Source organism: Prinia subflava, chromosome 8, assembly GCF_021018805.1.
Source record: "Prinia subflava isolate CZ2003 ecotype Zambia chromosome 8, Cam_Psub_1.2, whole genome shotgun sequence".
Classification (NCBI taxonomy): Eukaryota; Metazoa; Chordata; class Aves; order Passeriformes; family Cisticolidae; genus Prinia; species Prinia subflava.
This window is the reverse complement of record NC_086254.1, coordinates 17,576,200-17,590,859: the sequence shown is the minus strand read 5'-3', so window position 1 is coordinate 17,590,859 and position 14,660 is coordinate 17,576,200. Positions and strand designations below refer to the sequence as shown.

Below are 14,660 nucleotides of genomic sequence, written 5' to 3'. Positions count from 1 at the left end.
TGTTTTCTGCTCCCAGGTGTTCTGCTGATGGGAAGGCTGAGTTATGTGTCATGAATTATTCACTGCTTGTGATGATGCTCTGAGGGTTGCTTTGCAGGTAGGAAGAGGGAGAGAGCCACCAGCCTGTATCACACAGCCCCCAGACAGCTCCAGGCTCCAGGCTGGGGCACTCCAGGAGCAGTGTGTGTTCCAGCCCTCAGACAGCTCCAGGCTCCAGGCTGGAGCACTCCAGGAGCAGTGTGTGTTCCAGCCCTCCAGGGAGCCCGTCCTGCCGGGGCCCCATCCCGGCAGGACCCCACCCACACCCCGGGGACCCCTCACCCCCTGCCATGAGGGTGCACCCGGCCCACAAACACTGAGGGGTCTCCTCCACCCACCGTGTCCATAAATAATCCCAAGCCAAAGCAGACAAAACATGTAAGGGAGGAAGGAATGAAATTTAATGAGACAAATGTCACAGGGAAAACCTGAAAAGAGTAACTAATTGCAGAGATGTCATTGAACCCCAGGCTCAGGCACACACTCGTGGTGGCCAACGCTTCACGAGAGCTTAGGCAAAACATGCCAGGGAAAGGACAGGGATGGAGGAATCTTGTTCTTCATGGAGCTCAGGTGGGCTCAAGCATTTCTGAGAGCCTGGGAGACAAGCAGGAGAGGGCTGAATTCAAAGAAACTTTGGGATGAGAGTATTCAGAGTATTCCTTCTCGGATGAACCTGAAATGTCAAGAGTGTAATTCAAGACCATTTAAAAAAGAGCTTTATATGCAAATAGTTATGTGGAAAATTAAATCCCAGCCATCTATATTGCTGAGCTGATGAACAGGAACCGGAGAGAAATGGATTAAAAAGATAAAAAGGATGCTGAACATTCAACGTTCAGACTTCTGTCTGTGTTTTCACCTTCTGTTGTTTAAAGAGATTTTGGGAGAGGAGAGATTTTTAAATGTTTAATTTGTGTATTTAGGAATATTGGAAGATCATTTTTACCTTTTTACCTTTTTTAATATATTTTTTCCCCTGGCCTCCTGCCTTTTACAAAAGTAAATAGATAATGAAATCATAAGAAATTGGCAGGGGAAGCTAGGGCCAGGCAGCAATTTGGATTTTCTTTTCAATTGAATAGGTTTTAGAGGGACAATTCACCCTCAAAGAAACCTCATCCCCTTAGCAATGTTTCTCTGTTTTCCTCAGGCAGATCTCAAGGAACAATAAAAAGTTTAACAAACATCCGTGGTACGTTTTCCATATTCTTTGTAACGTTAATGGGAATAATGATATGATAATGATTAATGATAATTATAATGATAATGATTAATGATATTTCTCAGTTGGGGTATTTCCTCTCTAAGTACTTAATATTTTCTTAACATTGAGTCATTCACTGAAGCAGGTTTAAAAATATTGATTTGCACTGGCTGCTGTTGACCCCCTCAGGTTCTGGCAGGTTTGAAAACGTGGCACCATAAACTCCTCTTGCCTTCTGGCCAGAGACTCCACACAATTACCCAGACCACAAATGACCATCATAGGGGTGATGCTGCCCTGATAAATTTTAATTGGCAGGAGTTACAAATGAAATCCTTTATCATCAACATAATTTTTATGCCTTCAGAGCTGGGATTATTCCTGTGGCATTAATCCACTGCAGGTTTGGGGTTTGGCTCCTCTGCCCCTGGCTGTTACTTGCAGGATTTCCAATTTTGGAGTGAGCAGCAGGAGATGCCTCTGAACTCACCTGAAATTTCTCGTTTCAGCCAGACATGATGTGCTTGACAAAAGCTGAGGAGAAATGAGAGTGTGAGGGGTCAGGACATGCTGTGAGCTGGGGGGCAGGTAGAGAGGCAGCAGGGGGAGCCCCCAGCTCAGAGCCCCAGGGATGAAGGGTGTGCTCTGCCAGGACTAATATTCCTCTTTCTGTTCCCACTTTTTCATGCCATCCCCAACCTGGTCAGAGCGATGCCAACCCTTGGAGATGAGCCAGTACCATTATCCCCGTTTTTCTGAGGCCACGGGAAGTGGGTCCCCTCTTTTCCTCACTGCTCTCCAATTCTAGGGGTTCCTAAATTTAACCACCTCCTATTCCAGATTTTCACCCTCTTGGAGCAGCAAGTGATCCAGGTCTCCAAATGTTCCCAATTAGCCTCTGCTGGGAAAGATGCTGGCTTTGTTTATTTTCAATAGCTTGCAACAAAACAGTGCCAAAACTGTGGATAAAACAGGCCTGAACTCCTTGGAAACATGCTGTCTTCAGCTGCTTTTCCTGGAAATCACTGGCACAACCACCTTGTTCCCACCCTGGCTGACATGTCTCAGTGCTTTTTTGGAAAGGCTTTGGAGGGTGGTCCACACCTCCCTTCCTGTAATCACCATTGTCATAGAATCATGAAGGTTAGAAAAGACCATTAAGACCATCAGGTCCAAGCAGAGCCCTTGCAGGGGATGCATTTTGCCCTCTGAGACAAGACAGCCGTGTCTGAGATGGCCCTGATGGAATCTCCTTCTCCTACCTTCATAGTTGATACAGCCATTGGCATCTTCCTGCCCTGCCATGAGCTGCTCCACCTCGCTTTCCGTCATCTTCTCTCCTGGAAGAGGAGGATGGAGAGGTGAGGGGAAGGATTTTCAGCCTGCCAGGACCTTCCTGTCCTTCTTTCAGATAACCAAAGACACTAGAGGGAGGAGAAGGGGGTTAAAGAAGAGCTGTGTGCCACTGCTGAGGAATGCTGGTGGGAGATGGTGGAGAGAGGAACTGTTATCTGATAACTGAGGGTGTTCTGGACTCCTCCTCTTGCCTGGGTCATGCATGAAGCTGTGGCATGAGATGGAAATGGCCACACATTCAGGACTCTTGACTCCTAAAAGAGCCTGTGAGCAGCAGAGTGAAAAGGGCCTCTGCAATATGTGAGACCAGCCAGCTGCTGGAGGCGCTTGGCCAGAAGGAGCCCAGGGCCCGTGCCTGGCTCCCCCCGCCAGCCCGGCAGCCGTACCCAGCGTGACCAGCACGTGGCGCAGCTCGGCCCCCATCACCATCCCGTTGCCCTCCTTGTCGAAGACACGCAGCCCTTCCACAAAGTCCTCGAAGGTGCCCTGCTCCTTGTTGCGGGTGAAGTGCTGCAGGATGGGCAGGAAGGTCTCAAAGTCCAGCATCTTCGTGTTCATCTCTGGAAGGGGAGGAGATGGGGTCAGAGATGAACCTCGTGGGGCTGAATTCAGCCTCTGAGGGCCCCCTCATTAACTCTCCTGGTCTCATCTCCATCAAAGTGCAGGGGAGAAGCTCCGTGAGGAGACAGAACTATTATATTAGAGATTGGAAGATCCATATGAGGAGTGAAGTATTAACATCAGGGGACTGCACAGAGACCCCTGATATCAGCCCAAAACCAAAACATCAAGTGGGTCATCTGTCACCACAGTAATGTGGCCCCAGTGGGACTGGTCTGGTTGTACCAGTTTGCACCAGCTCAGGATAAAGTCTGCTAAGCATCACCTGCCCCCATTCCTGTGTGAGGACTGCCTATCCCTATGTCATCATCCACGGTATGGGGAAGGGGAGTGAAGGAATTGCACAGGAATGAAGCCTGTCTGCATAATTTCCTTCCCAGTTCCTTCACCTTGCAGGGTTCTTCCCACAGGGAATGTAACCCTCTGCTTGCTGCCAGGGAGCACAGGAGTTGCCTGTCCCACCCTGTCCCCAGCTTGCTGTCACCTTCTGGTTTGGGCTTGCCCAGCACCTTGAGGACCTCTGCGTTGGTGGGGTTGTGGCCGAGCGCCCGCAGGACGTCCCCGCACTGGCCGAAGCTGATCTGCATCGTCCCCGCCGGCGTCCGGTCAAAGAGCCCGAAGGCTTCTCTGAACTCTGCAGGGAGGAAGAGCTGGGGGTGGCCCCGTTCCCACCCCAGGGAGGCACGTTGTGCCTGGCAGGCAGAGAAGGGACCCACACCTGCACGTTGTGCCCTCGGAACGCGCCGCAGCCCCGAGTGAGCTTGAGCAATGCAGGCTGAGGTTTGCCAAACTCCTTGGACAAGTCGCTCGCCTGCTCGAGCAGGTTTTGTCACCTTTGCAGAGTGGCTGGGTGACCTGCTGGATCCCTGCACCCTCAGCAGCTGGCTTTGCCGCAGGACATCCCTACTTATCCCTTTTCCACTTGGATCCCCACTCGCTGGGGCTGTCCTTATTTGCCAGAGACTGCTCCTCCCACCAGAAACCCTGACTTTGACCCAGGCTGCATCTCACACCATGAATGAAAAATACCTTTTCCCTGCCAGGCTCTGGATCCTGTTGGCCTTTCCCCCAAGAGGGGATTTTGATGTGTGGGGCCTCGGCTCTTGTGTCTGTGGTGAGAAACCAGCTGGAAAAAGCATTCCCCATTTCTAAAGCCATCTCTGAGAGAAGCTGAACTCGGCACTTACCTTCAATCTGCTCTGCCGTGAATTCAATCTGTAAAGAGAAGGAAGCAGAGCTGGGCATGAGATGTGGGCTACTGCTGGGGAGAGCAAAGGGACTCTCCCCTCTGGACCTCTCCCTCCCCAGGCTCGGGGCAGGGGCCATATCCGTGCTGTGTCCCATTTCTATGCCATGTCTGGCTGTGCTGTGTCCCTGACTGCTCTGTCCTCGCTGTGGAGAGCACAGCTGGCAGCAGTGGGGTGGGCAGGCAGGAGGGATGCTCAGACCACAGTCAGGACTATTTTGGGTGGAAATGATGCTATTTTAGGGCCTTATCCCAAGTTCAAGTGATTAAACTGCCTCCATGCTGAGCCTGCTTTTAATAACTCTCCTGCCACAGGTCTGGCTTAAAAATGTGAATATCCAGAGGAATCATGGAAAAAGCGAATTCCTGTAGTGGAGCCGTTGGGTAAAGGATGCTCTTATGTGGAGGAGGCAGTGCAGGCAACAAAATACTTCAGCAAGGAGACAGTGGGTGGCAGAGAAGGTTTTTATTGCTGCTGGGGCCCCGGCGCGGGGTCTCAGCAGGAGCTGGGGGTTTGACTCTGCACCGCAGCTCCGGGAGCAGCGTCCTGGCTCCCTGCAGTGAGGGCTGGGCAGGGCTGGGTGGGGAGGACTGAGGCACCTCCCCAGCCAGGACAGCATCGCTCCCAGCCTGCTGCATCCACACCATGGATAATTTTCCCCTCCCAAGGCTGGCTTCCAGCCTGGCTAGTGCCATTTGCAGAGCTTTGCATCGCTCGTGCCTGGCGGATGACAGGCACAGAGAAACACGGTGACGTCTTCATTCCTCACTCACCTTCACGCTCTTGGGATCGAAGGCAGGCTCCGAGCCTGGAGCTGCTTTGGCTGCTTCCTTCTTCGGGTCGGGTTTCTTGAGCGGCATCGCGCCGGGATTTGCGGAGGTGCGGGATGAGTCCTGCCGCCCAGCGAGGGAAGTACACGGAGGGATGAAAGGCAAAGGCTGCTCCTTCCCTTATATACGGAGCCCCGTGCTCACCCTGGAGGGGCAGGCCAGCTGCTGGAGCAACTGCTACTTACTATAAAAGGAAGAAAACTCAAACGAGAGGGGCCCCAATTTGACAACTGCCCATTATCATCGGCTCCTGGCTCCACGGAGCCACCAGCTGCCCCCCCAGCTACAAAAGGGGGGACATGTCCCCCTCCAGCACCTGCACCGGGTGGGCTGCATGGGGGCTGCTTGCTAAATGATCACTGAAACCCAAACGCCAATGGCAAGAAAATAGCAACAGGATGGCAGATAAACCTGCCACGATACCCACGGCGAAATGCGCCTGTCTGCAGGCTGGCTGCGAGGGCCAGCACTGCAGAGCCCTTTTAAGATCAGGATTTGTAAAGTGCTGCTTCAGAGGAGCTCAGAACTCTCTGAACTCTCCCTTGGCCTCGTGCTCAGGGTCTGCTTTGTCCTGGTCTCTCCCCAGGGCTGAACTTGTGCTCTGGAAAAGAACAGTGTAGGTGATCACCTTCCTCAGGGTGGCTAAAGAGAAATGGAAGTGATGGCCAAAGCCACAACTGAATTCATAAGTGCAAATCTTTCCCATCCTAAGCACCTCTAAAACCTGCAGGGCAGATGGGGTCTCCTTTTGGCTCCTCCCCAGGTGCTGGGCAGGCTCTGGTGGGAGATGCTCCTGCTCTCACCCTCCTCTCCCAACTGTTTGAAGACTCACAAAGACACAGAACCCAATGAAGTTCAGCATCCCAGAAAATGGGGCTTGAGGGTTTACTGAGACATTCTAAACCATCAACATAAGCAAGATGTATGGGGCACCAGGGCAAAGGAGGAGTTATGGGGGTCATTCAGGAGGAGGGAGCAGCCACAAACTGCTGGGAATTCTCTGTGTGCCATCATCTCCTCATTGCTAGGGGGGACTGGGGAGGCGAGGGGGCTGAAAGGGTATAATTTGCAATCATTGCTTTCCAGAGCTCTCTAGAATATAACAAGTTATTTAGCAAAAACACATATATTGCTAAGTGTGAACTCAGAGCCTGGGTCAGGTTTCGCCTGGGAAATCAAGGGAATCAAATTGTCCCTGAGCTGCCTCCCCCTCAGCATCCATCTAACTCCAAAATAACCTCACTTTAACTCCATCTTCCCTCCCCAGCAGCTTCTGGGTCAGAAATCAGACCCAGCAGAGCCTTCAGGAAACGTTCATGGTGCAGTTTGACTGTTTATCCCTTGCTCGCCCTCCGTGCCCATGCAGCATCCCAGGGAGCCTCTGGCAGAGCTGGTGTCACACCATGGCCCAGGCAGGGAGGAGAGGCAGCTGCAGACAATGTCCCCAGTCCCTCCTTGATTTTCAGCTAATGGCCACTGTGGGACTTGTTTTGCTGTCTGATTCAGCAGCAGGAGCAGCAGCCCCTGCTGAGCCCTGTCCTCGGGATTTGCGGTGCTCCCTTGGCCGTCCCTGGCCGCAGGAGCCCAGCAGGACTCTGACCCTCACTGCTCAGTCACGGGGCTCTTGGCTGGGACCTGAACGAGCTGCAGTGCCAGGAAAGCCCCCAGGAAGGCTCTGGGGGCTCTGCTGCTCTCTGCAGCATTGGGGCACTTACAGAGGCAGCAGGAGGTGTCTGCACATGGATTACATGGGCCAAGGGAGGGGCCCAGGCAGGGAGCTGCTGTTCCAGGGATTTGGCACTGGGCTGTTGAATTCCAGCCTCATCCCACTAATGATAACCTGCCTGGGGAATGAGGGCTCCCCTCTTTGTGCCCCATTTCCCCAGGGGGACACTCGGGCTGCTGAGGGTCGCAAGGTGTTGGAACTGGCTGGGTGCTGGGAGCAAGCTGGGCATCAGCATGACCCTGCAAGGCAGGGGACAGCCCTGGGGTCATGCCAGGAGGATGCAGGTGACCAGGGATGGTGGCAGCTGCAGTGGGACCAGCTCTGACCTGTTGCCCAATGATGGTGGGGGAGCTCATTGTGCTCCCTCACCCCTCTGCCCCAGGATGGAGCCTCCAGCCCCTCTCCCAAGGAGACTGAATGCAGATGTGCCCTGGGGTCACTGTGGGTGCGTGAGGGAGCAGGACAGATCCCAGCACATCACCCCAGAACACATCCCAGCCCCTGGAGAAGGAAAAGGGTTAAACTGGCGTCTGCCTGAAAGACATCCCATCGCAGGAGCATCAGCTCGAGGTGCTGCTCACGTGCTTGCACCCTCTGCCTCCCTGCCTCCAGTCACCTCGCCAGGATTTTCTCCACCTTCCTCTGGCTCCTTGGGACCAGTCTGGGGCTGGAATGGACTTAGGAACATGGGGGCAGTGGGGGAATGCTGTGACAGCTGAAAAATGAGCCACCAGGCAGTGAGAGAAGTTTCTGAAAAGCGAAGAGGAATCTGCCTTGAATGAAGAGGATTTTAGCACCTTGGGCTAAGCCAATAAACCTCTGCCATCCCCATCCGATCGGGAATTGTTTGCGCACGTTCTCGGAGCTGCTCAAAGCAGGCAAGACACAAAGAGAGAACAGGATCAAGCATGGTGGGGGGAGAACCCCCCCTGCCTGGAGAGCCTGTGAGCAGAACCCTATCGGGATCCCACAGGGACAGGGGACTCACCCAGCCCTGATCTCCCAGGGACAGGCTGTGCCCACGCTGCCACCTCACCTCCGTGGGGCTGGCAGCCAGGAAGGTGCTCCCAGAAGATGCTCTGTCCTGCTGAGCTCACCAGCCCTCTCCAGCACTGACAGCAGTTGTGGTCCCTGAAGTCCCCATCCGAGTGACACGGTGGCACCATGGAGGCGTCCGGCCCTGTGGGAGGTGTGGTGGTGACTCTCCTCTGCTGCTGCCTCCTGAGCTCGGCGTGGGCTCTGGTAAGTCTGCGTGGCCCCGGGGCTCCTCCGCTCCTCCTGGCTTTAAACGCTGTGCTCTGGCCCGGGCGGGGCTGTGCTCGGGCTCAGTCCCGCTCCGCAGAGCTGCAGGAAGGGAGAGCATCTCCACTCCTGCTAAAAGCTTTCCAGCAGCCATGGAGGCACTGCAGCGTGATGGCTTTTCCATTTCTTGGACACATCCAGGGCAGGGTTCAGTGCCTCGGAGGTGTCGGGGGAGCAGAGTGGGCGGTTTATGAGCAGTGCAGGAGGGGCTGCAGGGATGCGGTGAGGGCAGAGCTGGGCACAGCCAGTGAGGCTCCTACAGCCAGGCCCCATCCTGCTGATTCACCCCCACGGTCCCACTCCTGCCCCACTCCTGACCAGCCCCCATTCACCCACACAGGTGCTGCTTTGGGGAAGAGCATGGACAGGGATCCCGGATCTCCTCTCTGGGCCAGATTTGGCTCACTGGAGGCACTCTGGGCAGTGACCCCTCTGCACCCCAGTTCCTTTTCACTTCCAAAGCTGTGTCTTCATCCTGGCTCTAAACTCTTTCAGGCATCTTAGCCCAGAACACCCCAAAAGATATTTGCACATGTGGTGTGGTGGGGAGGCTGAAGGTGCCGTGGGTGGCACTGTCTGCTCTGGGCACTGGGCAGTGGCTGCTGCGCTGAGCCCCCGTCGGGCGCTTTACCCAGGGGCTGCCAGACCTGGCCTGGAGAGCTCAGCAGGGGCAGCAGGGACACCCAGCACTGCTGCTGGTGGGTGACAGGCAGCTGGGGCAGGAGCCCGACAGGCCACTGATTCCTGCACAAAACCATGAGCAGAAATGACCGTGGAGGGTGTGGGAAAGGGCTTGAGGTCACCATCAGCCTTGGAAGAGGGAAAAATAAGAGCAGGAAGGCAGGAAGAGCTTTTTTCTTCCCTGTGTTGTTGAATCTACCCAAAGCCACCCAAACCTGACTCTCCTAGAGAGGGTTGGGAGAGCCATGACTTGAGCCAAGGGATTGTCACTTGGGTTTTGTCTGAGCAGGTCGATCCTGATGATGTTCTCACGAAAGAAGAGCAGATCTATCTCCTGGTGGAGGCCAAGGAAAAGTGTCAGAGGGACATAAAGGCCCAGCCAGAGAAGATCACAGGTATTGTCCCTCCCCCCCCTGCCCCATCTGGAAGCAGTGGGATGTGTCCCCTTCCCTGGCTCCCTGCGGTTTCTCCCTCTCTGCAGCCCAGGGGGATCTGTGGCAGCATTTTCCTCCCCCTGGTCCAGCACACAGGGGGAAGCCAGAGGTTATGCTGACTGGAGGTGTGAGATGTGTCTTTGCTCTTTGGCCAGGCCCCAGCTGCCCTCCGGAGTGGGACGGGATCATCTGCTGGCCAAGGGGCTCCCCCAGCCAGGAGGTGTCAGTGCCTTGCCCTGACTACATCTATGACTTTAACCACAAAGGCAAGTCTTGTACTGGCACAGAGCACCCTGGCGACAATCCACGGAGCACGGACAAGTCTGTGCTTCCCGTGGGTCCTTCTGCTGCCACGGTGCCCGTGCTGTTCCTAGGTCATGCCTACAGGTACTGCAGTGCCTATGGGACCTGGGCCATGGCTCTCAGCATCAACAAGACCTGGGCCAACTACACAGAGTGTGCCCTGCTCTTCTCCTCTGAGAGCCGGAGCCACCAGAAGGTGACCTTGTTTGTCAAAATGCTGGGAAAGGGGTGGATGGGGGCCAGGGGAGGATGAAGCAAAGGCCAGGGGAAGTGCTGGGGGAAGGGGGCAGGGGGCTCTTCTATCTCCGCTCCTCAAACCAGCCCTGCTCTCCCTGTGCTCTGGCAGGGAGGTGGAGCTCAGTCCTTCTCTTCCAGGAGGTGTTTGACCGCCTGCACCTCATGTACACCGTGGGCTACTCCATCTCCCTGGCCTCCCTCATCGTTGCTGTCTGCATCCTCTCCTACTTCAAGTAAGGAGAGGCCAAAGCCCCTCCTGTGCGGGAGAACCCTCCTCATCCCATCGCCCACGAGCCCTGGGGGGGACTGCCCCAAAGGAATGGGAACAATCCCAGACCCACACAAACATCAGCAGTTTCCCAAAACCCCAAACACCCCCAGTATGACCAGCTCGTGCTCTGCTCCACCCTGCTCTTGGACACTGTGGACACCCCAGTTGCTCCCAGATCAGGTTTCTGTGCCCAGACACCCCAGAGCCCACTCTGAGATCCCCCGTTCACCCAGCCCAGGTGGGGTGAGTTGGTTGGGCTGGGCTTTGGTTGGTGTCACCTCCCTTCTCCTCAGGCGCCTGCACTGCACACGGAATTACATCCACGTGCACCTCTTCACCTCCTTCATCTGCCGGGCCCTCAGCATCTTCGTGAAGGACCTGGTGCTGTACTCGGGCTCGGCGCCCAGCGATGCCGACAGGCTGCGGGAGGACGACTTCAGGGGGCCCTTGCCAGGACAACGGGGCCACCTGGCAAGTGGTGGATGGGGGAGAGGGGATTTAGGAGTCCTGATGCAATGGGATGCGCTAGGATTGTCCCAGGCTGGGGCTGTGCTGCTCAGGGGGAGGGGATGAAGGTCCACCTTTGGCTCTGCCCTGTCCTGGTGCCACACTAGAGACCAGAACCACAGAGTTCCTTGGCCTGTGTCCAGGGAATACCTGTCCTATGGGAAGGAAGATGCTGGAATATCCCAGGGGAGATGCAGGTCTCTGCAAGAAGAACATGGGGCACAGCTGGGTTCTGGTGACCAGAACACAAAAGCCACCAGGTTTTACTTTTGGGGATCAGCCTGACACAGGCATCTCCCTGTGCCCACAGGTTGGCTGCAAGGTGGTGGTGACTCTCTTCCTCTATTTTCTGGCCACCAACCACTACTGGATCCTGGTGGAAGGTCTCTACCTGCACAGCCTGATCTTCATGGCCTTCCTCTCCAACAAGAGCTACCTGTGGGTGCTCATCATCATCGGCTGGGGTGAGCTCAGGTGTTGGCCATGGCTGAGGGCCACGGGAAGGGCAGAGGGATGCAGGAACTGCTTTGGTCTGCAAGGGTGATGCTTCAGCCCTGCTGCTCACCCTGTGCCTGCCCCTGCAGGTCTCCCTGCTGTGTTTGTGTCGGTCTGGGCCAGCGTCAGGGCCTCGCTGGCGGACACACAGTACGTACCCCACCTTCACCAGGGCCTGTGGGAGGGGAGGAGTGGCTGCAAATGCCACCAAAGTAGCTGTGGGACTAGAGCTTTTTGGAAATGAAAATCTTCCAAAAAGAACAACAGGAGGGAACACACATTCAGGGCTTGTTCATAGAATTGTCAGTAATGCAGAGCAATAGTGGTTTTGTTCTGCATTTGGGAGGACAGTGGATGCAGGTTTGCAGCATAAATTGATCAATAAACAGCACAGAGATGGATGCTAAAGGGCACATTCTGGAGTGAGGCATTTTAAAAGGAGGAAGGCCACCATATGAACAGCAGGAGTTTGGGATGAGGAGGCCAAGGAGCCCTCAGGAACATTAATGCTCATTTAAATTTGCTTTGCCACATCATGATAGTTACAAATGCTTGTAGCTACAAGATTTACACAAAGCCCACCAAGGGGTGGAGAGTGGCAGATGGGGGTGCTGGGGTGGTTGGGGGTACAGGGAGCCATCCTCCCCAGTGGTGTCAGGTTTCTCCAAGGAGTTTCTTTACTGATCTTCTCAGGTGCTGGGACCTCAGTGCAGGGAACATGAAGTGGATTTATCAGGTCCCCATCCTGGCTGCTGTCGTGGTAAGAATCCTGTGGATGCACCTCCCAATTCCTTTTGGGGAGAGAGGACTGATAGAGACCAGAGCTGTTCACTTGTGGTCACTGGAGTTTGGTCCCTGCCACTCCAGCACCCAGGGAGAGCCCAGAGGGATCCAGGGGCTCTGGTCCCTCCTGCTCTGATCACAGCATCACTGCCCTGTCCCTGCCTGCATCTCACCCAGAGCTGTCTGTGTCCCCGAGGGCCCCGAGGGCACACCCCAGGTCACAGGGGGCACCGTCACCACCGTGGGTCTCTTGGCAGGTGAACTTCTTCCTCTTCCTCAACATCGTGCGGGTGTTGGCCTCCAAGCTGTGGGAGACCACCACGGGCAGGCTGGACCCCCGGCAGCAGTACAGGCAAGTCTGGCAGCACCAAAGCCTCACGTCCTGCCTGTTTGGCCAGGACGGCTCCCAGAGGTGGTGGAGGAGGAGCAGAGGTGTGGGAAGGGCTGGAGGAGTGAGGAAGGGTGGCAGGACAGTGGCAGCCAGCTCTCCTGGCAGCTCTGCTGGATTGAAGCCTGGCTCTGGAGCTCTGAGCTCTTCCTGCTCCCACGTCCAGCCTGGACACTGCGGGGGCCGGGGCTGCCCAGCAGGTCCTGGGTAACGGCCCCGAGGTCTCTCCCTTCAGGAAGCTGCTCAAGTCCACGCTGGTGCTGATGCCGCTTTTTGGAGTCCACTACGTGGTGTTCATGGCCATGCCCTACACCGAGGTCTCGGGGCTGCTGTGGCAGATCCAGATGCACTACGAGATGCTCTTTAACTCCTCCCAGGTGTGTTGACACGGGACTGCTCCCAGCACTGAGGGATGTTCATGCAGGGAGGCTCAGGGACCTCAAACTCCACCTCTTTTGGTCTCTTGGCAGGGTTTCTTTGTGGCTTTTATCTACTGCTTTTGCAATGGGGAGGTAAGTGGGAAGAGTGTGGAGCTAAACTCCCTGTTCCAGCCCCTTTAGAGTCAGGGAAGGCAAACTTGCAGCCCCAGGCTGTGCTAAGCAGAGAAGAAAGCTTAAATCCATCCCTCTCAATAGGATTTGGAGGGAAAAAAGGGAAAGAAAAAAGGGAAAGGGAGGTAAGGGAAAACGGAAGGGAAGGGAGAAGGGACGGGAAAAGGGCAAGGCAAGGGAAAAAGGCAGGGCAAGGCAAGGCAGGGCTGTTTTGCTGTCTCTGGGCACAGCAGCCCCCCTGCTCTCGCAGGTGCAGGCAGAGATCAAGAAGGCTCATTTCCGGAGGCTCCTGGCGCTGGACCTGCGGCAGCCGGCGCGCCCCGGGAGCTGCTGCTGCGCCGGGCGGGGCTCCCGGGCCCCCCAAAGCTCGAGCCTGGCGGGGCAGGGGGCGGGGGGCACCCGCGGGCCGCTGCTCCCGGCCCGGCCCCGCCTGCCCGGGTACATCCCCAGCTCCGGCACCTCGGACCAGCTCCTGCCCTGCCCCGCCCAGGAGCTGAGCCACAAACCCCCGCGGGAAAACGCGGTGGATTTGACGGACCTGACTCAGCGTCACCCCAAGCCCAGCAGGGAGCTGGAGACGATGCTGTGAAGCGGAGGGGGGATTTCCCACCTGGGCAGGCAGAGGTGCCTGGAAAGACGCTGATCCTCACGCTTCGGGCTCTGCTTACCCTTGCATGGAGAGCCAGGGTGGGGATAGCAGCCGAACAACCCGGCTCCATTTCTGTCAGAGCCAGCGTGCGAAGGGACCTCGTGCTCTCGCTCCTCCTCCCCCGGCCCAAAAAGAAGCCATAAAACCTCAATCTCCTCTACCTGCAAGTGACTGATGAGGTCTCTGTGCTTGCAAAGCCTTGAGTGTTCACCAGGAAACACCTCCGTGCTCACTCCGACCCCCACAAGAGGGAGGTGACTTCTCCAGGGCAGTTAAAGCCCGAGCCTGCCTCAGACTCCAGCACCAGCTCGGGCCTTGTCCAGCCTGGGGGGCACAGGATGCCCGTGGAGCTGTTCTGCAGCTCAGCCTGCCCGCCCTCGTCCTCTGCAGCTCGAGTGAACATCAACACAACCACAAACGGGAGCGGGAGGCACCCGGACAGGGTGGGATGGAGGAGGCAGGACAAACTGCATGGCCTGGAAGGGTGCAGGGAATACCTGGATGCCCAACACTTCCTCCATTAACACAAAGGCCCCTGCACGCAGCAGTTGTGGCTCTGTCATCTCACTGCAGGCTAAGAAGTGAATAAAGAGGGTCCGTCTGGCTTGTGTCCATCCTTGTATTCCAGCACAGACCCAGCAGGCGGTGGCTGGAGAGCAGCAGTGGGGGAAAGGCTGGAACCCTGCCCCGTTCCCAGCCAGGTGTGCCCTCCCTCTGCCCCTGCCCTGCGCCTGCACTGCCTGGGAAAGCTCCTTGCCTGAGGGAAAGAGTGACAGGGACCAGGTAAATAACTGGTGCATTCCCACATCTCCCAGTGAAAAGCTACGGTGCAAAGAGAGCCACAGGGAACTGGAGGGACAGACAGCCAGGAGCCGTGCCAGGGAGGGGAAGGGCTCCAGGACTGACATTTTAAAAATCATCTCTTGGAAGGAATGTGTCCCTCTGGAAGACAGCACAGCTGCCACTGCAGGCCCAGACCCCTCTCAGGGCAGTTGGAACGCTGCTCACACTGCGCCCTTGTTCTGAGCAGCCT

General features: G+C 56.1%; 2 protein-coding genes across 2 annotated transcripts; one reads left to right on the top strand and one right to left on the bottom strand.

Annotated features, from left to right (window-relative positions):
* Positions 1-418: 418 nt before the first annotated feature.
* MYL4 (myosin light chain 4) lies at positions 419-5,412 on the bottom strand. Its single transcript, XM_063403658.1, has 7 exons — positions 5,244-5,412; positions 4,411-4,438; positions 3,708-3,857; positions 2,989-3,162; positions 2,509-2,586; positions 1,737-1,780; positions 419-715 (listed from the first exon to the last, which is right to left on the bottom strand). The coding sequence occupies exons 1-6, from the start codon at positions 5,328-5,330 to the stop codon at positions 1,752-1,754; spliced, it is 546 nt and encodes a 181-aa protein (XP_063259728.1). The 5' UTR covers positions 5,331-5,412; the 3' UTR covers positions 419-715; positions 1,737-1,751.
* Positions 5,413-5,952: 540 nt separating this feature from the next.
* Positions 5,953-14,220, top strand: LOC134554424 (parathyroid hormone/parathyroid hormone-related peptide receptor-like). Its single transcript, XM_063404970.1, has 13 exons — positions 5,953-8,268; positions 9,299-9,404; positions 9,599-9,709; positions 9,818-9,942; positions 10,122-10,216; positions 10,548-10,725; positions 11,072-11,225; positions 11,346-11,406; positions 11,950-12,016; positions 12,297-12,395; positions 12,667-12,804; positions 12,898-12,939; positions 13,229-14,220. The coding sequence occupies exons 1-13, from the start codon at positions 8,191-8,193 to the stop codon at positions 13,565-13,567; spliced, it is 1,593 nt and encodes a 530-aa protein (XP_063261040.1). The 5' UTR covers positions 5,953-8,190; the 3' UTR covers positions 13,568-14,220.
* Positions 14,221-14,660: the final 440 nt, after the last annotated feature.